General features: G+C 37.1%; 6 protein-coding genes across 8 annotated transcripts; 3 read left to right on the plus strand and 3 right to left on the minus strand.

The window, feature by feature from the left end:
• Positions 1 to 202: 202 nt before the first annotated feature.
• LOC111795581 lies at positions 203 to 1363 on the minus strand. 3 transcript variants are annotated; one of them, XM_023678089.1, is made up of 2 exons: positions 1073 to 1363; positions 203 to 986 (listed from the first exon to the last, which is right to left on the minus strand). In XM_023678089.1, exons 1-2 carry the CDS (start codon positions 1130 to 1132, stop codon positions 396 to 398), a joined length of 651 nt encoding a protein of 216 aa, XP_023533857.1. In that variant the 5' UTR covers positions 1133 to 1363; the 3' UTR covers positions 203 to 395. The 3 variants fall into 3 exon arrangements, with proteins under 3 accessions (XP_023533857.1, XP_023533860.1, XP_023533859.1); XM_023678092.1 differs by having other exon boundaries at positions 203 to 970; positions 1073 to 1362; XM_023678091.1 differs by having other exon boundaries at positions 203 to 1005; positions 1073 to 1361.
• Positions 1364 to 3137: 1774 nt separating this feature from the next.
• On the minus strand, positions 3138 to 5912 carry LOC111795376 (primary amine oxidase-like). The gene is made up of 4 exons (XM_023677759.1): positions 4535 to 5912; positions 4344 to 4457; positions 3705 to 4249; positions 3138 to 3617 (listed from the first exon to the last, which is right to left on the minus strand). The coding sequence occupies exons 1-4, from the start codon at positions 5837 to 5839 to the stop codon at positions 3407 to 3409; spliced, it is 2175 nt and encodes a 724-aa protein (XP_023533527.1). The 5' UTR covers positions 5840 to 5912; the 3' UTR covers positions 3138 to 3406.
• Positions 5913 to 7195: 1283 nt separating this feature from the next.
• On the plus strand, positions 7196 to 12893 carry LOC111795802 (maspardin-like). Its single transcript, XM_023678391.1, has 8 exons — positions 7196 to 7424; positions 7704 to 7829; positions 8626 to 8724; positions 9388 to 9530; positions 11128 to 11236; positions 11704 to 11811; positions 12054 to 12194; positions 12267 to 12893. The coding sequence occupies exons 1-8, from the start codon at positions 7347 to 7349 to the stop codon at positions 12672 to 12674; spliced, it is 1212 nt and encodes a 403-aa protein (XP_023534159.1). The 5' UTR covers positions 7196 to 7346; the 3' UTR covers positions 12675 to 12893.
• A 577-nt stretch (positions 12894 to 13470) lies between these two features.
• LOC111796224 (40S ribosomal protein S13-like) lies at positions 13471 to 15545 on the minus strand. The gene is made up of 5 exons (XM_023678981.1): positions 15403 to 15545; positions 15215 to 15287; positions 14932 to 15070; positions 14650 to 14836; positions 13471 to 13732 (listed from the first exon to the last, which is right to left on the minus strand). Exons 1-5 carry the CDS (start codon positions 15423 to 15425, stop codon positions 13699 to 13701), a joined length of 456 nt encoding a protein of 151 aa, XP_023534749.1. The 5' UTR covers positions 15426 to 15545; the 3' UTR covers positions 13471 to 13698.
• A 1611-nt stretch (positions 15546 to 17156) lies between these two features.
• On the plus strand, positions 17157 to 19382 carry LOC111794987 (subtilisin-like protease SBT1.8). Its single transcript, XM_023677206.1, has one exon. The coding sequence runs from the start codon at positions 17166 to 17168 to the stop codon at positions 19380 to 19382; it is 2217 nt and encodes a 738-aa protein (XP_023532974.1). The 5' UTR covers positions 17157 to 17165.
• Positions 19383 to 20636: 1254 nt separating this feature from the next.
• Positions 20637 to 21516, plus strand: LOC111796223 (transcription factor bHLH118-like). Its single transcript, XM_023678980.1, has 2 exons — positions 20637 to 20995; positions 21082 to 21516. Exons 1-2 carry the CDS (start codon positions 20672 to 20674, stop codon positions 21514 to 21516), a joined length of 759 nt encoding a protein of 252 aa, XP_023534748.1. The 5' UTR covers positions 20637 to 20671.
• The last annotated feature ends 996 nt before the right edge of the window (positions 21517 to 22512 follow it).

A 22512-nucleotide genomic window follows, 5' to 3' on the forward strand; every position in this document is an offset into this window, starting at 1 on the left:
GACTTCTTTCCTTAATAAAGGAAGTAAATCACTCGATGCGTATTTAACTATAATCTGACCTAATTCCACTGGTGCAAGGAAGTGATAACCAATGGAATTATTATACATATTAAGCAATCCATATGGTTAGAGGAAAAAACATCCATCTTTCCATTTTGTGAAAGTCTGAATTTCATTTGTTCATGTATTATTACAAAAGATGCAACCAAAAATTGAATGCGTATACTCACTTTGTCTCATCTTGTCTGTAAGAAAATTTAAAACAACAATCTGTTCATCTCAAAAACGAGACAAAAAATCAATATATTTGTCACTCAATCTGATAAGTATGATTAAGAAAACGGACAAAACTGTATAAAACTAAAACGACAGCGCTTTGCTTGACGGAACAGAAATCACTTCCGAATCACAAACTCCTCCCCTGATCGTCGATCAACCTGCTTGATCCATTTCCCCTTTCCCTCGCCGGAACCTGAATTCCTTCCTTCCGCCGCCACGTATGCAATATCCAATCCCTGCCCCACCGGCAAAAACGCTGATCGAATCAGCCGCCGCGTTCCGTTATTGGTAACATTACTCCATCTGAAACTCGAATCGCTTCTCGAGTTCGCGTTCTTGCAGATCAAAACCGCTCCTCTGGAACTCAGATTCGCCATTTTCAGAACTCGACTGAAATTCCTCCTCTCACTATTCACCACCAGAAAATCTATCCCTACCAGTCCTCCCATCACCTCCTCCGGCTCTCTCACGATCACTTCCGGCGCCAATCCCGCTCTCTCCATCGCTCTCCAATATTCTCCTCTAGATCTCTCGTCCGGCACCACACACACGTGTCTCCCTCCGGTGTGCCGGCGAGCAACCGCCAGTCCTATACTCGTTGCAATCGCTCCGCCGCTCGACCACGTCTCGACGATGAATTGGGCGTTCCGTCCGGCCGCCATCGCCGAAATCAATTCCGCAACGCCGGATTCTGTATGGAGATCGCACTTCACAGTTCACACACAACTGAAAANCCATACATGAATGTCGGCTACCTCATACACAAAATTTATAATTAAAGGAGATTTCTTACAGATTGGACGGTGTCGATGTAGGCTTTGGAAGCCATCTCAGGGGACCAAACAAGCTTCATGTCCAATATTCGGGTACGATTCTCTCTATATCTGAACTGATTCGTAATCTAGGGTTTCGTGTTGTTCTTCCTCTGCAAGTCACAATTTCTGTTTTGGCTCTGAAAACTGAAGGGGTTTGTTTTTGAATTGGGGTGGGGCTTTTATTCTCCAAGGCATTACAAATGGATTTTTCTTTTCCATTTTTTTTATTAATAGAAATAATTAGATATGGTTGACCGTTGACATTGCCCACTTTTATCCGACGTGTTTAGATTGGATTGCCACCGTGGTTTTCTTTATTCATATTCCCCAAATTGTCAACCAATATCTTATAAAAAAAAAATTAAAAATTAGATTTATATTAAATTACCCACCTTCAACAATTTCTTTAATCAAATTTGATTAGTTTACCTGTTGGCTTACTAAATAAAAATAAATAAAAAAAACTTCTAAAACATGTTCAAATTTTAAGTATTTAAAATTAAAAAGAAAATTACATTGAATAAATACAAATCAATCGAAAAGATTCTACTTTCAAACGATAGGGCTCAAAATGCTTGAGTTTATGCTTTATATTAAGCAGATATTTAATACGCGAATCTTCTCATAAATTAAGCATTTTATATTATCTTATATAAATTATAATCCAATTTATATTCTAAAACGAATAAATTTTATAGGTCGGATAAAGTATATACAACCATTTTTCCATTATTACTTTTGTATATAAAAGTATAAAATAAAAAATATTAAATATTGATGAATAGTGGGAGTTAAATTGTGAAGTTATCATATTTGAAAAGGTATCGTTTATTCAAAACAACACACCCAAATTTGAAAGATATATTCGAAAGAAATATTGGTTGAATTTAATTTTTATTCTGAAAGATAAAATTGAAGGAGGGATAAAATAGCCACCTCATGTACATATTTTCATTATTTTATCTTCCCAATAAATTTTCTGTGTGCGACGCCTTCTTTTCATTTTTCTACCAAATTCTATCCAGCCCTTGTATTTCTAATATTAATCATTTCTTTTGTAGCTTTTATGGAAAACTTCAATTGTATTCAGTNTTTTTTTTTTTTTTTTTTTTTTTTTTTTTTTTTTTTTTTTTTTTTTTTTTTTTTACAAACAATTTAAATCTCTTTACCTACCATTTATACTCTATTTTTAAAATATAAGACAAATCTTCAACTCAAAAACAATAAAAAGAAGAAAAAAAATGTATGATACAAAGCCCTAGTATTCTATATAAGGTTTGATCTTTCTTTTTCTTCTACCCACACCAGTTTCGGTCACATAATTTTTCTCTTACATTTTATGTATTAATTTTTTTTTAAAAAAATTATCATTTTATCCTTCCATATGTATAACAATGTGATTTGAAGCTGAATAAATTTGTTCTTATATGCTTTATTAATTGTTTGATATAATTTTTTTTAACAATTTTGTTTTATTAGTCAAATAATAATTTAGAGTTAACCAAATAAGCATAAAATTTAAATAATCCTCTTGTAATTAGATATAACATGATTGAAATATTATGTCTAATTGGTGTATCTGAAAATCATAAGTCCAAGAGCTTAAACGAGCCCGATTCAACTTACTCTAAAGCTTGGCCCAACCCGAAATTGATTTTTAATGAGCTGATCCAACCCATTTTAACTATTTGGCTTGGTAAAAGTCGAAGCATACCACTGCCACATATTATCCTTTCTACCCCTAATAGAGAAAGGAGGTTTCGTTCTCCTCCCCAACTAATGTGAGATTCTCACACATTCAATCCGAATTTGGCATATGATAACATTTTCTTGTATGCTCGTTATTTATTTATTTTTCTTCTAAAAATGAAAATTATATCCACGAATCAAACTTGGATTCTGATATTGAAGGGTTATTGGGTTGAGAATGGGTAGATATTTGTATAAGGTAGATTCCCACAATTGAATAAGACAGAGCTCCATAGCCTCGGTGCGTTTGGACAAAGACATCCATCGAGCAAACAAGACGACAATTTGGGTCCGTACTGGAATCTTCACCAATGAAGAATTGATGAACTTATAAAATGTTATGAAATTAAAGGCATCAACAAAGATAATTCATCGGTACTCTTTTTACATGATTGCATTAGCATTTCTCCTAAACACGACACTCCTTACTACCCATCTTTTCAAATATGAACTTTCAACTTTATTTTGCAAATCAAAACATCAACAACAACAACATCATGGCCCTATCTGCCAAACCTCCCTTGCTTACATTTATATCTGAAAGGAAATTTGGTGGTCGATGTTCAAGCGGAGGCAGCAGCCTTGCATACGGGAAGGTCTTCAATGGTGTTGGGTGGAAATCGGAGTATTGGATTGCTTTCGAAGAAATTTACAGGCTTCAAATCGAAACTCGCTGATACGGTCGGCATGATTGGAAAATCTTCTTGGCATGGCACGTGATGGAATCCTAATGTGTACCATACCACTATATCTCTGTTTTCAATCCCTCGATCCCTACAGAGAAATGCATCCATTTTTTTATATAAAAATATATAAATGGTTTTAAAAATGTCCCACCAAGTTTGAATGGTAAATACTTACCGGTCCGACCAAGTTTGAAGGGTATCCTCGCCATGACTCTGGTAAACAAACTGCCCGCCCGCCCACTCCTCGCTCCGGTTATACGGCGTAACCCATATCTGATTATTCGTAAACGCTCCTCTCCTCTGCGGCGGATCGTCCAAATCCAGCAAGCTAGCGGCGGTAGCGGCCGGAACCACCTTGTAACCGACTGGATTACCGACCCGAGTCTTTACAGAGGGATTTACAATGTGAAACTCCGATGGGTCGTACAATTTGAGCTTAATTTGAGCTTCCTTCTCTGTCTTAGCTACCTTTTTCACTGCTTTCAGGTAACTTTTTCTCGGCGATTCTCCTCTGGAAGTCATTTGCCTTTGAAGATTCACCTTTACAAACGAATTGTCGGAGCCATCGATATCCATGTCTAAGTAGAACGTAACGAAATGGTCGTGGATTACTCCGATGACGTTTTCCGACAACAGAGTGCCATAGAGATCCTGTCCGGCGAACTGGTTCGTGTTCTCGTAAGATGTGCCTTTCACCATCAATATTCCACTCAGACCCACCTGTACTTCCAATTCGACACGTATTTAATTTTTTGGGTTTAAAATGAAAACGATAAAATTGAGTAAAATTCTTCGAGAAGAAGAAGGTTGAAACCTTGATTCTGATGAGCCCATCAGTTTGGAACTCCCAATCGACAATATAGTCATAATTGGCCACAGACGCCGCCATCCTCGCCACCAGCGTCACTTTCGGCCTAACCTCAGTGATCTGTTCCACCCAAATTTATATATTATTAATAAATCATTCCAAATCTTAATTAAATTCCAGCTCAATTCATCACTTACATCCAAGCCCGTTATCGGACTCTCCGCATGCCGCCACCCAATATCTCCGGCGTACCTCTCGAACAAGCAAATCATATTCCGCCGCACGTACGGCTTCCCATCCACCGCCGCAAAAACACCATCCATATAATAAGCGTTTCTCGGGCAATCATTAAGCGGGTCAAGACTCATTGCCTGCAACCCGAACCCGTATTCGCCCGCATCCATATAGGTTTTGAAGTACCAAGCATCCGACGGGTCCATGTAAGGCACAAACAACTCCGATGTAAACCCCTTGTAAATAACATCCCTCAAAATCCCCGTATCCGGGTCCCGAGCTTTGGCCCAAGAAATCACCATCCCGGCTCTCGGGTCGGGTTTCAAGTGAAATTCCCAATTTGCCCATTTCACCAAATGCTCGTCCTCTACACTAAAACTCGGCCCCTTCGGTTGCTCGATTGAAATCGGATTTAGCAATTTCATTACCTTGTTCGGCGGCTGCGCCGAGTATCGGTAATCGGTGTTGGCGGCTTTTGGAATCGGGATGTTTTTCCCTTTGTCGGAAATTTCAATCACTTGTTGAACGTCTAAGTCAACGAGGACAGTCAACCCTTCAATAGGTCTCATGTAGAAATTGGCAGTGTCCTTCATGGAGTAGCACTGGACTTTGATCAGCCGCCGATTCTCTTCCGTGGCGCCGAACCATCCGGTCGAGATGGGCAAGCAGGATACGTCTGAGAGAGCAATCCCACGGTCGAGAATCGTTTGATTGAATCTCTCACTCTTCATCGGTACCCACGTGGCAGTATACATCTCTTCGGCCGTCATCGTCGGATAACCCGAATGTGGGCCCGTTCGGAGGATAGCGACATTAGCGGAGGTCAGGTCGACGGTTAACACGTGGGATTTTCCGTCGACACGTGCGATTACAGAAGCCTTTCTAGGCGGCAGAGGGTCGCCGGTTTGCCATTCAAGGACGAGGGACTTTTGGGGCTCTTCGAGGACTAAGGAGTGAATGGAAAAGGGGGAGGATCTGAAGAGAGGATGAGAAGAGAGGATTGAACGAACTTGGGTGATTTCTTGAACGGTGAGTGGGTCGAGAGGGTGGTGGGGGATGTCGGAGGCGTGGTCATGACGGCGCGTGGGGTTTTGGTGGTCGAGGGTAGTGGGTTGGGATTTGGAGGTGCACCATGGGGAGTAGGCGGCGCAGTCGAAAAGCTCTGCCGCGTTGAGTGGAGGAGAGGGGAGGTGGAGCCAAGTGAAAAATAGAGCAAAGGCTGTGGTTATCGACAGGAAAGAGTAGAGGAGATATTTTCCGGCTGCCATGCTTTGGCGTTGGCCTTTCTCTATCGCTCTGATTTCTGGAGAAGATAGTGGTAGTGAAGAGGGCAGGATTGCGGGGATTTTATAATGGAAAAACAACAAATCTGGGAATCATTTGTGACGGCACAAAAAAAGACAGTCATTATTTTTTCCACTAATAATCTTACAAACTTTATACTTTGTATTTATTGGGCGTAGAAAGTTTAAAAGATATTAAACTTTATATTTTCCACTAATAACATTATAAACTATATATTTGTATTTATCATTTGTTTATGCCTAGAATATTTATATTTCTACTTCATATATTTTTATTTATTTTTTATTATATCCATTATTCGGTAAATTAAATAACATAATAACCTAATGACGTTGAAGGATCCAATGGTGTTTTAATTTGTCCCATCATAAATGAATAACTAAAGACTTATCGAGATTCTCATTTATAATTATATTGAGGTATAACTAAAATAAACATTTTTTTACTATACAACTTGTTTTGAGAATCGAGCTCCTCTATGTTATTATCCATTCTCATGATCATATTCTAAAAATATTTATATAAACTTCACTTGGATTTTCATTGTTCAAATTATATAAAGTCTTCAATATATATATATATATATATAAAAAGTTTTAATTCTAAATGGCCAAATGGGTCACTTTCACCCTTCTTTTTCCTCCCTCCCTCTAGGTGATGGTTTGGTTTTTTTTCACTCTAAGATCCTTTATTTGAAAAAATCCAACAAAATATGATTATTCTATTTTAAGATAATACGTAACAAGACTTGTCAACTTTGGTCAGTATGATAGTCAATTTCACAGTTTTTTTTTTTTTTTTTTAAATGTTCAGTAAGGATAAGTTTTTACAAACTTATAGAACTGTGGCAAGTATGATCGTTAATCTCATAGTTTTTAAAACCTCCGGTAAGAATAAGTTTTCACACACTTAGATAATGTTTCCTTCCTCCTTATAACTTAAGTGAAATCTCAAAATACCTTCATTTAGTAACAATTAAGGAAAGAAAAAAAATATTATTTCCCTCTTATTTTTTAAACATTTTTGAAGGGATTATCTTGAGATTCCCACCTTACATTAATTTATTCACAATTAAACAATAAAGAATGGAGATAAACAACGTTAGTCTATTTATGAATAAACCAAGGAAACAAAAACATGGCCTTAAAATTTTACCCTAACTTGTAATTTTTTGAATTTAAAACCATAGATTTAAGAGAAGAGACGGAGGTTCAAAATTGTAAACTCAATTATTGATGTCATTATGGATTAATTACATAAGATTATTGACAAACAGTATGTAATTGCAAATTGCCCAAAACACAGAAAACAATAAGTAAGAGAAAAAAGGGCAAACCACGTGGTTTTCGCTAGCCATCAAGAAGTTCTGGGAGAGAAGATCAGAAGAACAGAGAGAGGTCAGAAGACAGAGCGAGAGGTTTTAGAGCTTTCGAACAGAAATCTCAAATCAAATTAACATGATCCTGTAATATGGGATTGAAAGGCGTCTCCTCGGCGCCCGGCGATTTTATATACTTCAAGTCTCAGGTCCCCCTTCATCGGATTCCGGTACGTTTCTCTTTGTTTTCTCCTCCGATTTCCATTTTGTTGCCTTTTCTTTACACGGTTAGTTGCATTGATTTCATCTATGACTTTGTTTTCTTCTTTGTTTTAGTCCAGTAATCATTGTAATTGATCAGCATAGGTTTCCAGATGTGTAGAAAATACATGTTCCTTGATTAAGTTTATGGTCTGCGGATTTTTTTTCTTTTGCGTTTCCTAGGTTTCGCTGCTTCTCTATGGGCTTTATTTTCACTCTTATCGAGAGGATTATGTTTACTCTCGCAGATTGGCACCAAGCAATGGCGATACTATGATTTTGGCCCGAAAGTTGTACCTCCTCTTATATGTCTTCCTGGAATAGCGGGGACGGCAGATGTCTACTACAAACAAATACTCTCTTTGGCAATGAAGGTTGTTCTTTTTGAATTAGTTCGGGAGTTTACTTTAGTAGGCCCTCATCGATTCTCTACTGAGACCACAAAACATGAACTATGCGGGGTATTTGTTAAATGAATTGGCAATTTTCTCAAGGCTCAATGCGATTGGTCTAAATTCTTTTCCTCCCTTTTAGAGGAAACTCAAAAGAATTAAGTAACAAGATAGGGCTGTCTCGTAATCTCTTTTACGTTATTGGNTATGCGGGGTATTTGTTAAATGAATTGGCAATTTTCTCAAGGCGCAATGCGATTGGTCCGATTCTTTTCCTCCCTTTTAGAGGAAACTCAAAAGAATTAAGTAACAAGATAGGGCTGTCTCGTAATTTCTTTTACGTTATTGACCTTTTTTCTGGGGAGAGTTTATCGTTTCTTTGTCTTTAATGTTATAGGCGTTTTAAGTTAAATGTGACTGGAGATTCCTTTATCTTCATCAATTAATTTTACTAGATAACTTTTGTTTCTAATTATTTCATACTTCATATTAATTTGGAATGGCTGCTACCTGCGGTTATGNTGTGACTGGAGATTCCTTTATCTTCATCAATTAATTTTACTAGATAACTTTTGTTTCTAATTATTTCATACTTCATATTAATTTGGAATGGCTGCTACCTGGCGGTTATGCCATTGTTGATTTTTTCAATTTCAAGTATTTCTTTTCTTTTCAGTTGTTGCTTGTGAATCCAAGGTGTTATTACTGTTACTTCTAGAGTTCTGCATTCAACTACGTTGGGAACATATTGCAGAATTACATCATTTTTTACATACAGGGTTACCGAGTGATTTCTGTCGATATTCCACGTGTATGGAAACATCAAGAGTGGATTCAAGCATTTGAAAAGTTTTTGGATACTATAGACGTTCATCATGTAAGGATTTTGTTTATGTCACTCTCGTAACATTATTCTATTGTCCTTTGTGCTTTCTTGTCATAAATACATCTCCATTTCTACTCTTGTAGATGAACTGGCTTGCATTTAACTTTAAGTGTGAACAGGTGCATTTGTTGAGGTTGTTATATTTTTAAGTCAGAACAGCTAAGCTGCAATCTAGAAACAAGATTTTGATGAACATCAACCACTTTTTAGGTTTTGTTGTGTTACATAGCCATAAACCTATTAGAAAGAAGAAATATTTCTAGGTACCATGGTTGAGCAAATTTTGATTTTGGTAAGCATGATAAAGAAATATTTTGTAATACCGACTTCAGGCTTTGAGTATCTCTGGAATCTGGATGTAGATAATGTAAATATGTTATATATCGGATTTGACTTATCACAATAGCCTGTTAAATATTGCATGAGAGTAACTTGGCTGATTTGATTTGTGATAGAAGTTGATCTAGTGAGAAAGCGATAGTAGATGTCATCTATAGTGATAGCTGGTTTATTGAGCTTCTGTTCATCAAATATGGCATAATAGATGCATACTAACATTGTTTTTCACTAATTGCATCATATATACAATATTTATGGTTTGAAATGATTGACAAACTAAAGACTTCTAAAGCTTAACAGCTGTACTTTTAACAGATACATATTTATGGCACTTCACTTGGGGGATTTCTAGCACAACTTTTTGCTCAACATCGGCCAAGACGCGTTAAATCTTTGATATTATCCAATTCATTTATTGAGACCAAAAACTTTTCTGCAGCAATGCCATGGGCTCCAGTGTAAGCTCCTGGTGCCTTTTCTTTTCTTCTTAAATTTATTTCATTCCTTACTTGGTAGATTTATGAGCTGAAGAACTTTTGTTATTTTGTAAATTATTGATACCCAAAGAATTCTCTATGTCTATTGCTAAAATCTTAGCTGCAAAGAAGTTATAAATGCAATTTTTGAGAAATTAGATATGTTCTCATTACGTCCAGTGCATGCCTGAAAAAGAAAAAAAGAAAGAAAAAAAAAAGAATCAGACACTGAAGACTTTTTCCATTGATAAAATGAGGAGAATAAGAGAGGGATAACTCCAAGCTGGGGGAACATACAAAAAAGCAGTCCAATTAGCTTTCCTAAATTCTTATGATTATAATATGGTTTGGAGAGAATGCATAAGTTAGATGCCACAATTTCTTACCATCTCTAGATGTTTCCCTGAAAATTCTATGGTTCTTCCATTACAATATTCCTAAAGATGAGTTTTTGTTGTATTTGACCACAAGCCAGTGCCCTTTTCCTCTAAGCTAAAAGCCACATGGCATTTGCTCAATTCCCTCTACTAGAAAGTGGAAAACACCAGCTAATCACAATGTAATCAAAGCTTCTGAGCATTTATGTTACAAGGACATTGCCTAAAATGGTGGGTTTGATCTTTTCGACTGTTTTTATAAAGGCTTTACCAATTAGGAATTAGGGCCAGCGAAGGGTAGCCATTTTAAATCTCGCAGCTCTATTTATTCTCCCCAACTGCTATTCAGACTAGACTAGGTACTAGTCATCTTTTAATGTATCTCTCTTTACTGAGCTGAATGTTTTGAATCCCGAATCCAACAGATTGATTTCCCTGCTTATTGATCAGTCCTATTTTAGCAGATAATTTCAAAAAAAAAANTTCCCTGCTTATTGATCAGTCCTATTTTAGCAGATAATTTCAATTTTTTTTTTCCGTCGTATTCAACACCTCACTGATTGGGAGGGCTTCTCTTTGAACTTCCTAATGTGACCCCTCGGAGACTTGCATTTAGTGAGCCATTAAAAAACCAGTCATCATCCCACTCCCAGAATGATATTTCTTATAAATTCCTACCCGAAAGGCTGAAGACGTACCAGCCTGATGGAAATGCATAATGATGCCTGTACCAGGGCCTTTGCTGCTCCCCCATCACATTATGGACCTCCTTCCCATCTGAAATTTTTCATACTTGAAATTGATTTATTTAGGCCTGAAACCCATGGTTTGAGACCTCTACGGCCGTTTGAAAACCAACCCTTTTGAAAACTTCCTGTGCATTGAAACGTGTGAGATTCTCTATCATGACTTTCCACTCTCAAGCCACAGTATCTGATCTGAAAGAGAAGGCATTTGTACTTTATATTTAGTTCCTTCACCCTTACCACCATCCTCAATCAAACTCTCTCGAGAGCATGTTCAGCTTTATTTGTCTAATTTGTAGTCTTACCTTTAATGCTGTCATAACATGTTTCTGATGATCCATTAATATGTAACTGCGCATTTCCAATTCAAGATCCTCCATCCAAAAATTTTATGTTATTCAGTATAAAATTTTTCTTCAATATTAACTCGCAGGGTTTTGATATTGCTTTATGCAGTGTTAGTTGGGCCCCCTCTTTTTTGCTGAAAAGGTATGTCTTAACAGGAATTCGTGATGGCCCTCATGAACCGTTCATTGCAGATTCCGTAGACTTTGTTGTTTCTCAGGTACTTGAAGTTTAAAACTTTATTTGTAATCAAGCAAATCTCTCTCGCACAGCTCAGTGGATTAGTTCTAGATGGTTCTCTGTTTCTTGTGGATGTCAATATGTTAATAATTCTGACTAAAACAGTTTAGTGAATCACTGATATCTGTGACTAGGTATCAGCTCAAAAATTTTAAAGCTGTATTTATCATAATGTTTTTAATCCTTCTCAGCTTTAGTTTCCGATTTTCTCCAAAATACTCGTGTCCTTTTTTCTACATTAATCCAACTCTTATGCGGACATTAGCAGCAGCTAGCTTTAATGTGTAATATGAATTGTTTATGCGTTCATCTCTTTATAATATGCCTTAGTGGAACGGCCTCATCTTTGTTTCAGTCAAAGCATCATGTTATTTGTGCTAACTGTTTATACAAAATGTTTGATTAGTTGAAGTTCTATTAGCCCTGAATTTATTATTATCGGTTCAGGTGGAAATGCTTTCTAAAGAAGATTTAGCATCGAGGCTGACCCTAACAGTTGATGATGCCTCAATTGGGCCTCTTCTTCTTCCAGATTCGTCTATTACCGTAATGGATGTATGCCTTCTAAAACTTGCCACATAATGTGTATCGCTGTAACTTGAAGTCATGATTTGTTGAAACTATGTGCTTTATTGACTTCGTTGTTTTGATGCTTGCACGTCTTGATAATTCTGCTAGTGACATGCCTCACTTTCTTTTTTGNTTGATGCTTGCACGTCTTGATAATTCTGCTAGTGACATGCCTCCCTTTCTTTTTTGTTTTTTTTTCCCACCGACATGGTTACTTCACCCCCAAGACAAATGACTATTGTGCGATTCCACTTCAACTCAAAGATCAACTGAATGAAAGGTATTCTGGAGCCAGGAGAGCATACTTGAAAACAGGGGGCGATTTCCCATTTCTTTCACGCCCCGATGAAGTTAACTTGCATCTTCAGGTAAATATGACACATGTACTCCTTCTGTACTCTCAAATCTTTAGTCATCTCATCTTAAATTGTCCGTGACAGCTGCATTTGAGACGTGTTGGGGTAGAAGCACGGCCAGATTTGGTTCAGGTAGTTCCAAGAGGAGGTAATGACAGCGGTCCTCATGAAGAAAAGGATGAAAGAGGTGGTGATGACGACACACACAAGGATAACAATGCACGGAATGAAAGTTCACCTTCCGAAAGTCAAATACCTCCAGCTCCAGATAGTTCGGAATCTCATAGTTTAGAGGACCAGCTTCTTAGTAATGCTAAAGCTTGTTATTTGGAAAATGAGATGCTTTTATCAACTCGTGGAGAAAATAATGTACTTGTGGTGGTCGTTGCGATATCACTATGGTACTTTGAGATGATTTATGTAACTTTCTCGAGGTCAGACTTGATGGAAGCTGGTTCTCGTCACCTGCTGCCATTGATACCAAACTGGTAGGAGTAACTGGTCTGCTGCACACATAGATGGGCATGAACGTTTTGTTGTGTGCAATGTGGCCCCTCGGTCTTTGTTTCACGGTTTCACTAAATTCTTTTTTTTTTTCACTTTTTTACATTTGAACTCTATATGTTTGTAAACTTTTACTATCAGATTTGTCAATTTGTTAAGGCTGGAATATTGTAGTTACTGGAAATAGACCAGGCAGATTTTCTGAAAGGGTGACGAAACTTTTATGTTAAAATTGTTAGACAACCAAATGTTTGTATCATTTTGAATACAATTACAAAAAGACGACAAAATACATCTATATCAAAGCTCAAGGAAGAATAGTGCAAAATTGAGGTACAGATAGGTGGTTAATCCTGATTGACATGTGTACAGTGATGCATGTGGTTTTATCCTCATTGATAATGGTTGACTACCAAAGGATAGAAAGAACAAACCAGATCATTCTTCCTATACGACAGAAGAAAGCCCCAGATAATAAAGGTTTATAACGACGTGGGCGCCTTTTGAAGGCTTCAACTAAAAACTCGCAAAAAGTCTTTCACATAAGAACATTGCTTTGATTGCAGCAGCAAACATTTTATTAAAATTTCAGCCAACTCTATATCATCATGAATCCACAAACCTAAGAAGTTTAAAATACTTTCTGCCGCAATTCGTCCTCATAGCTCATACATACCCCCCTATACTTTAGGTTTCAAGTTATGGTTTTTGTTGCATCCATATCACAGAATTTTAGAACAGACCTTATACCTCCCCCAAATAGAGTTTAAAATATATAAGAACATTTAAACGAAACATCCTGCCATATTATAATTTATAGGCAACAAAATCTTTTCCGGTTTGCTTTTTTAATCTGGCCAAATAAGTCTACACATTTCATACTAAATTAAAAACTGAAACCATAAATGAAAACCAAGTAACAACTCTCACTACTCCACCAACCTATATATGACCCAATTCACTGACAAAACCAAATCATATGGAACCAATCGAAAATTGCCCAAACTGAAAATTATGCGACCAGGGTGCTGGCAGTTGTTGACTCACTGCAATGAGAAAGAAACTTGATTAACAAGCGGCTAATCCATCATGCACACAAATAAGAATCACAATATTTTCAATATCTAACAATTTAAATTCAGTGGGTTGCAAGAAATCAAAGGATCACAAAGGTCGAAATCCTGATTTAGACAATAAGCTTAGTACATGTTCCACTTATTTTAGCATAAATCAGAAGTATATTCCAGCGCTTGATAGTATAAATCTCTGTATTATGCTTAAATAAAATTTAGAACCACCCACCATTCCAAAACTTTATACCCAGTACTGTCAAATGTACAAAGTGTAGAAATTTACCCAGTTCATAAAAAGACAATAATAACATTTAAAATGCCGAAGTGAGCATGACAGCCATAATTAGCATGTACCCTCAACCAAGAGGGCGAGGTCGAATTTCACCCACCCCAAATATTGTTTAACTAAAAATATATTTAAAATGAGAAAACAATCAATACTGAAATATAGTTATCTTCATAAAATGATAGTAGAGATACTTTAACTTTGCAAAATAAACAAGAATCAGAAAACCACATTAACACCAATAGACTAGATCACTAAATTCAAATGCACAAAAGGAGACTAGCAGTCACAGAAGAAGGCACAAGCACAAGCACACCCTCTAATAAAATAGCCAAGAGGATGATATTTCACTTAAATTTCAAACCGTTCTCGAGGCAGAACAACTTCTATATGCCCCAATTTTATTTACCACATAGTAATAACAAAGATAACTACTCTACATTAGTTGTCATTAGATAATAAACAACTGGTATTTTCTTCTCTGTTTCTCTTCACACTTGTTGCTAAACGTTTGAATAACAAATTTTGTACTATGAATCTATGTTAGTGATTAGATAATTTCAACATAAAGCACGACAATATGGATGAACGATAGAAAACTTACTATTTCCAAACTGGTGGAAGCTTCTTGGTCTTCTTGTAGTAACGAGCAAGCCTGTGAATTCTGCTCTCAACAAGAATCAATCTGAACTTGGAATCCTTGTCCTTCCTGTTCCTCTCCAAATGCTTACGGATGGAAACTGCCTTCTTGATTAAGTGATAAAGATCCTCAGGAATCTCGGGTGCCAGCCCTAAATAGTACAACCACAAACTCGAGTATCAAAAATGCTCGTAAACAACTTAACAGAAAAATCGAAAATGCGCAAGAGATGGATAAGAAGAATACCGTGGGCTTTAAGAATACGCAAGATTTTGCTTCCAGTAACACTTCTGACCTGAGCTATACCGTGAGAATCACGAAGAATGACACCAATCTGAGAAGGGGTTAAACCCTTCTTCGCAAACTTGCAGATATTATCTTCCACCTAAATTTAAATTCAATAAGAACGATAACAAACAGAATATTGCTGAAGGAATAACAAAATCCTGAAAGCAGCTCTCCAAGCTCAGAACTTCCAGAAAGTATTCCCCATCAGTTAAACAGTGGAGTTAGTCAATAAAATACTTACATCCGTGGAAGAGATCTTGAGCCAACTTGGCGGCGTCCTCTTGTAGGGCAATGCAGAGGCGGAAATACCCTTACTGCAAAATGGAGAAAATGCAGTCAATGTTGGGAACAATACGGACCAGATTCAACTAATGAAACCAACACTAAAGTAGAAATGAAACGGAAGCAAATCGGAGATTAGAAACGAACCCTCGACTGTGCATACGACCCATGGTTAACGTCTAAGGCAGCGGAACTCTGTTTGCCCTAGCTATGGAGTTCAAGAAGAGTTGCTCTACCGCGACGGCCGAATAACCAGAACCCTAGATAGCCTTGGCAGAGCATTTTATACGGACACGTAAATATGATCATGCAACTGATAGAAGAATCGCTTGATGGGCTTTTTATTGTTAAAGCCCAAATTTACATCCATGAGGAATCGTTTTATGGGCTTTTATTGTTAAGCCCAAATTTACATCTATGAGGAATCGTTTGATGGGCTTTTTACTGTTCAGCCCAAATTTACATCCGTGAGGAATCAATTGATGGGCTTTTTATTGTTCAGCTCAAATTTACATCATGATGAATCGCTTGATGGGCTTTTTTTATTGTTAAGCCCAAATTTACATCTATGGGGAATCGCTTGATGGGCTTTTTATTGTTCGGCCCAAATTTACATCCATGAGGAGTCCACGTATTGTTATCTTATTACTCATATTTACGCATGCGCCATTTATAAGCTTTTTTATTAAAAAAAAATCCCGAGTTAAATATTGTTGAGATTTAAAAAAACAAGAGCTAAGTTTCACAGCTAAATGCCGATCATTGTAAGAAGTCGAGTTAGATAACAACAAATTTCAAAGCCTGTAAACTAATACTTCACAAACTTAATAGTCCATTCATGTTGCTATCAGTACGAATCATTCAACTTGACAAGCCAAAACTCCTTGCAGGCCTCACCACAACCTTCCAATTGCTATCTTTTAATGCGTTTGAAAGTTTCATACACAATTGCCGGCCAGCCCTGTCTCCCTTCCCCAATATAAACCATCCACTTTGGTGAGTTCACCAAGTGCATCAAGCATTAGCCTTTTCCCTTACACAATGGTTGCTTTCCCTTCTCTTTTTCTTCTTCTATTGCTCAACTTTCATTATGTTGGGGCTTTAGTGACTGAGCTTCCGTTGATCAATCTTCAAACGTACATTGTCCACGTGGAGAAACCAGAGACGACGGATGATCTTGAGAGCTGGCATCGATCGTTCTTACCGNTTTTTATTGTTAAAGCCCAAATTTACATCTATGAGGAATCGTTTTATGGGCTTTTATTGTTAAGCCCAAATTTACATCTATGAGGAATCGTTTGATGGGCTTTTTACTGTTCAGCCCAAATTTACATCCGTGAGGAATCAATTGATGGGCTTTTTATTGTTCAGCTCAAATTTACATCATGATGAATCGCTTGATGGGCTTTTTTTATTGTTAAGCCCAAATTTACATCTATGGGGAATCGCTTGATGGGCTTTTTATTGTTCGGCCCAAATTTACATCCATGAGGAGTCCACGTATTGTTATCTTATTACTCATATTTACGCATGCGCCATTTATAAGCTTTTTTATTAAAAAAAAATCCCGAGTTAAATATTGTTGAGATTTAAAAAAACAAGAGCTAAGTTTCACAGCTAAATGCCGATCATTGTAAGAAGTCGAGTTAGATAACAACAAATTTCAAAGCCTGTAAACTAATACTTCACAAACTTAATAGTCCATTCATGTTGCTATCAGTACGAATCATTCAACTTGACAAGCCAAAACTCCTTGCAGGCCTCACCACAACCTTCCAATTGCTATCTTTTAATGCGTTTGAAAGTTTCATACACAATTGCCGGCCAGCCCTGTCTCCCTTCCCCAATATAAACCATCCACTTTGGTGAGTTCACCAAGTGCATCAAGCATTAGCCTTTTCCCTTACACAATGGTTGCTTTCCCTTCTCTTTTTCTTCTTCTATTGCTCAACTTTCATTATGTTGGGGCTTTAGTGACTGAGCTTCCGTTGATCAATCTTCAAACGTACATTGTCCACGTGGAGAAACCAGAGACGACGGATGATCTTGAGAGCTGGCATCGATCGTTCTTACCGTCGAGTTCGAGTTTGCTATACTCGTATCGAAATGTGATGAGTGGTTTTGCTGCAAGACTAAGTGAAGAACAAGTGAAAGCAATGGAAGAGAAGGATGGTTTTGTGTCAGCAAGGCGTGAAAGGATATTGCAATTGCATACAACGCATACCCCTGATTTTCTTGGTTTGAATCGCCAATTTGGGTTTTGGAAAGATTCAAACTTTGGAAAGGGAGTGATCATAGGAGTGTTGGATGGCGGAATTGCGCCAAGCCATCCTTCATTTGATGATGTGGGAATGCCACCACCGCCACCCAAATGGAAAGGAAGATGCGAGTTTAATTTCTCAGCCTGCAACAACAAGCTTATAGGTGCGAGATCTTTTAATCTCGCAACAAAAGTCTTGAAAGGAGAGACAATGATGGATGACTCTCCTATTGATGAAGATGGTCATGGGACTCATACAGCGAGCACAGCTGCTGGTGCCTTCGTCAAGGGCGCTGAGGCATTGGGAAACGCTAAAGGCACGGCTGTTGGCATGGCCCCTTTAGCTCATCTAGCAATTTACAAAGTTTGCTTTGGAGAAGACTGCCCTGACACCGACATTCTCGCTGCACTTGATGCCGCTATTGAAGACGGCGTCGATGTGCTCTCACTCTCGCTTGGGAGCCCATCGGTTCCATTCTTCCAAGACTTAGTCGCCATAGGTGCATTCGCAGCCATTCAAAAGGGGATTTTTGTGAGTTGCTCAGCTGCTAATTCAGGCCCTTTTAAAGCCACATTGTCCAACGAAGCCCCGTGGATTCTAACGGTTGCAGCCAGCACCATTGATCGAAGAATCAAAGCCGCTGCAAAGCTTGGAAATGGAGAAGAATTTGATGGCGAATCTCTGTTCCAACCAAGCGATTTCCCACCAACATTTTTGCCACTTGTTTACGCTGGTGAGAAGAATCAAACAGCCGCTTTGTGTGGAGAAGGATCATTGAAAGACATCGACGTAAAGGGAAAAATTGTGGTATGCGAAAGAGGAGGAGGAATTGCAAGAATTGCAAAAGGGACTGAAGTCAAGAACGCAGGGGGCGCCGCCATGATCCTCCTAAACCAACAACAAGATGGGTTCAGTACTGAAGCAGATGCTCACGTTCTTCCGGCAAGCCACGTCAGCCACAAGGCGGCGTTGAAGATAAAAGCCTACATAAACTCAACAACATACCCAACAGCCACAATTCTTTTCAAAGGAACCGTAATTGGCGACGACAACTTTTCACCCGCCATAGCTTCTTTTTCATCTCGAGGTCCCAGCGTTGCAAGCCCTGGAATTTTGAAGCCCGACATAACCGGTCCAGGTGTCAGCATTTTAGCCGCATGGCCATTTCCATTAGACAAAAACAGTAACACAAAATCAACATTCAACATAATTTCAGGAACATCCATGTCCTGTCCTCATCTCAGCGGCATTGCAGCTCTAATCAAAAGCTCTCACCCTGATTGGTCACCGGCCGCCATTAAATCCGCCATAATGACAACCGCTGACATAACAAATCTTGAAGGCCAGCCAATTGTCGACGAAAATTTGCAGCCGGCGGATTTGTTTGCAACTGGCGCTGGTCATGTCAATCCATCAAAAGCAGCCGACCCAGGATTAGTTTATGACATTCAACCCGATGATTACATTCCTTATCTTTGTGGATTGGGATACAAAAGTAACGAAGTTGCAACAATTGCCCGTAAACCAATTAATTGTTTGGCAAAACCAAGCATTCCCGAAGGAGACCTCAACTATCCGTCATTTACGGTCGTTTTAGGACCGCCGCAAACATTTACAAGAACGGTGACAAATGTCGGCTGTGGACGTGAAGTTTATACTGCCGTGGTCGAAGCACCGCCGTCCATTTCTGTAACAATCCGACCAAGTAAGATATTCTTCTCAAAGATTAACGAAAAAGTGACATATTCAGTGACGTTCAAGAGAATTGGTTCGATCAGTCCCTCAACAGAATTTGGTAAAGGATATCTCAAATGGGTTTCCGACAAACACGTCGTTAGAAGTCCGATCTCTTTTAAGTTTGCATGAGACCAAAAATTTGCGTCTCCGTATAATAAAAAATTAAACCAATGTGTTGATTTACTAATACTGCAACTAGTTTATATTTATTTACTTTACTTTTATACGAATAATATAGTTTGTTTAATGTAATTAAATCTATGTATACTGGATCAAATTGATTTATGATCCAATTATAAAATAATTAATACGTGTGTGGAAAGATTAGGTTGTTACAACCAACTTATTGAAAAATAAATGAATGATAGTGTCTGTTGTTAGAAGTGTGTATGCGGCTAAGAAAATTAACTCCAACAATTTTTATTTTATTTCATTTTAATGAGATCAATATTTTAAAACCAGCGGAGGGTAATTAAATTTTGAAAATTTGAAGGTTGACCATAATTTTGGCTGGAATTCAATGAATCTCGGCGGGAGTTGACTTGAATAGATTCCGACCAAAAAATACTACAATCATGCTCGTAAGTAGGGGTGGAGATATGGTCTCCTTAAGAATTTGAACCTTGATCTTAAGTAAATAAATTATTGATTTATTAATAAAATTGATTGTATAATAATTTTAGTTTCAAACTTTACACTAAAATTGGATTACAAGTTTATAATCTTTTTCATTCTTAATTCATCTAAAATTTTAACCCAAGCTCATATTCTTATGTATTCGAAAAAGCATGTGATATTTGAAAAACGAATCCCAATAATTAGTCTAACAAAATATATTTACAAAACAATGCAAATTTGTGTTATTTATGTCCTTGATGACGAGCTTAAAATAAATAAATGATTGGTTCCAAATCTAATTGAAACATATTATATAATAACGTCACAAAGTGGTGAGTGGTTGGGACTCCAACTGACAGCAATATTTGTATAAAGTAAAACTATATAATATTTAACCCAAATTGATATAATATTATTCTATGTTCGTGGCTATTTTTAATGTCTCAGAGCTAAGTTCATATATTTTAAAATTTCCAAAAGTGGAAGTACGTATCTTTAGGCCTTTTTTTAGAAATTTGATGGCAGATTCTTCGGGTAATAAAATATAATACAGAGACTGGATCTGAAAATAATAATAATAATAATAATAGTACAATAATAAATGCAAAATAGCAATGATAATGAATAAGAATTAAATAAAGCTATAATATAAAGTTTATAAAGTAAATAATTCTAAAGTCAACAGTTTGAACTGGAAGGCGCCCAAGAGAGACCTTGGAAACTGGTGGTGGTTATAAATAGAGGCTCATTTTTGCTTCAAAATCCATCCATCTCTGTGTGTCTTTTGGGTGTCGTAAAACATGAATGACAATGTTGGATCCCCATTTTCTTACGACTTGGGAGAAGAACTGTTCCCTCTCCCTTCACTTTCCTGCATAGATATTCCTGTTCCTCAGTTTCCCTCCATCTCTCCCTTGGACAACAATAAAAGTGGTACTCAAAAGCCCAAAAATGGCCGCCGGAAAAACCCACCGGCCAACAGTTCCGATGATATTGGCGATATGAACCCCAACGAACACAAAAAGAAGAAGATTATGCACAGAGATGTGGAGCGGCAGAGAAGGCAAGATATGGCTTCTCTTTACGCCACTCTTCGCTCACTTCTCCCTCATGAATATCTCAAGGTAAACACGCCCACCTTATCTCATTATTCTACCTTTGTTTCTCCTCCCCCGCCCCAACCCACAAATTAACATTGCCTTTTCTATAGGGAAAACGGTCAATATGTGACCATATGCTGGAAGCGGTGAAGTACATTCGACATATGCAGAGCAGGATTCAAGATTTGTCTAATAAAAGAGATGAGCTGAAAAGGGTGTCTGACAAAAATCCAGTGGCTACCATGGTGGAGACCCTTGATTCCTCTAAAAGGGAGTCGGTGTTGGTGAGGGCCAGAAACGAATCGGGAGGAGTTCAAGTTGTTTTAAACACTGCCACCCAACACAACCTCCCTGTTTCCAACATTCTTCGAGATTTAGCCACCGAAGGGCTCGAAATCCTTAGCTACATTTCCACCAAAGTAAATGACAGCTTCATTCACACCATCGAATGCCAAACTCTTGTTGATTCCAACCATACTCCAAGTATCGACGTGTCTGAATTGCAACATAAGTTAATGAATTTGGAATATTTTCTTTCCAATTAGAACTATTGGGAAAAAAATTTCAATGTCGTTTCTATATCCAATAATATAAAAGTATCATTAGTCATATTATATCAATCTCTTATTTTTTCCATGTGATTTTCTCCTATCTTAAATAAGATTTATTAGTCACACAAAATACAAAAATCTTGGACACAAATTAGAAATATGCATAGTTGATTTTATTAAGCAATGAACATGTTCTGGTTTAAGAAAATAATAACCATAGACAAGAAATAATACTTTCACTCTAAATCCTAAGCTTTTTGGTCAACAAACTTTCAATCCAATGCTTACGCAAATCGTCTCCAAGAAAGGGAGAAAATTATAAATATATATTTATTATCGTGGAGTGAAAGTGGAAAATAAATTATAAATTAAATAATAAATATTTGTATTTTTTGTTTCCATACACATTATACATTTTGTCATTTCTTATTGTCAAGTCGAGTAATAATCCCGACACGTTTTAGAAGCAGAGGGCCATGCCCTGCTATGTAAACGCTGGGTTTGAAGTTTTTTTTTTTATATAATTTACATGTTTAAATACAACTAATGTACAAATTAAAACATAACACAAGGACGTGCAACTATTACACATTAAAATCCTCTTGGATTGTATTTATGAATATTTCCACAATTTTAATTATGTTACGATTAAATTGATATGCTAGCATTATTAAGTTATATAATATAGATAGATATATTAAACAAAAGAGTGCATTATTAAGCTATATAATACCGACCCAAATTGAAAAAAAAAAAGCTACATTGTTATTTAATAGATGATGTGGCACACTTTTCAATGCCTCACCCATCTCCCTCTCATTATTTAATACAATTATTTTAGCACACATTTAAAAATAAATTTTTAATACCTCTTTCGATATTATAAACCTTTAAAGAAAACTTTTTTTAATAAAATATATTATCATGAAATTTGCATGTATTAAAAAGAAAAAAAATATGTTACATGAGGTGTTATCTTTATTGGTTATT

This window comes from Cucurbita pepo, chromosome LG05 (genome assembly GCF_002806865.2).
Source record: "Cucurbita pepo subsp. pepo cultivar mu-cu-16 chromosome LG05, ASM280686v2, whole genome shotgun sequence".
Lineage (NCBI taxonomy): Eukaryota > Viridiplantae > Streptophyta > Magnoliopsida > Cucurbitales > Cucurbitaceae > Cucurbita > Cucurbita pepo.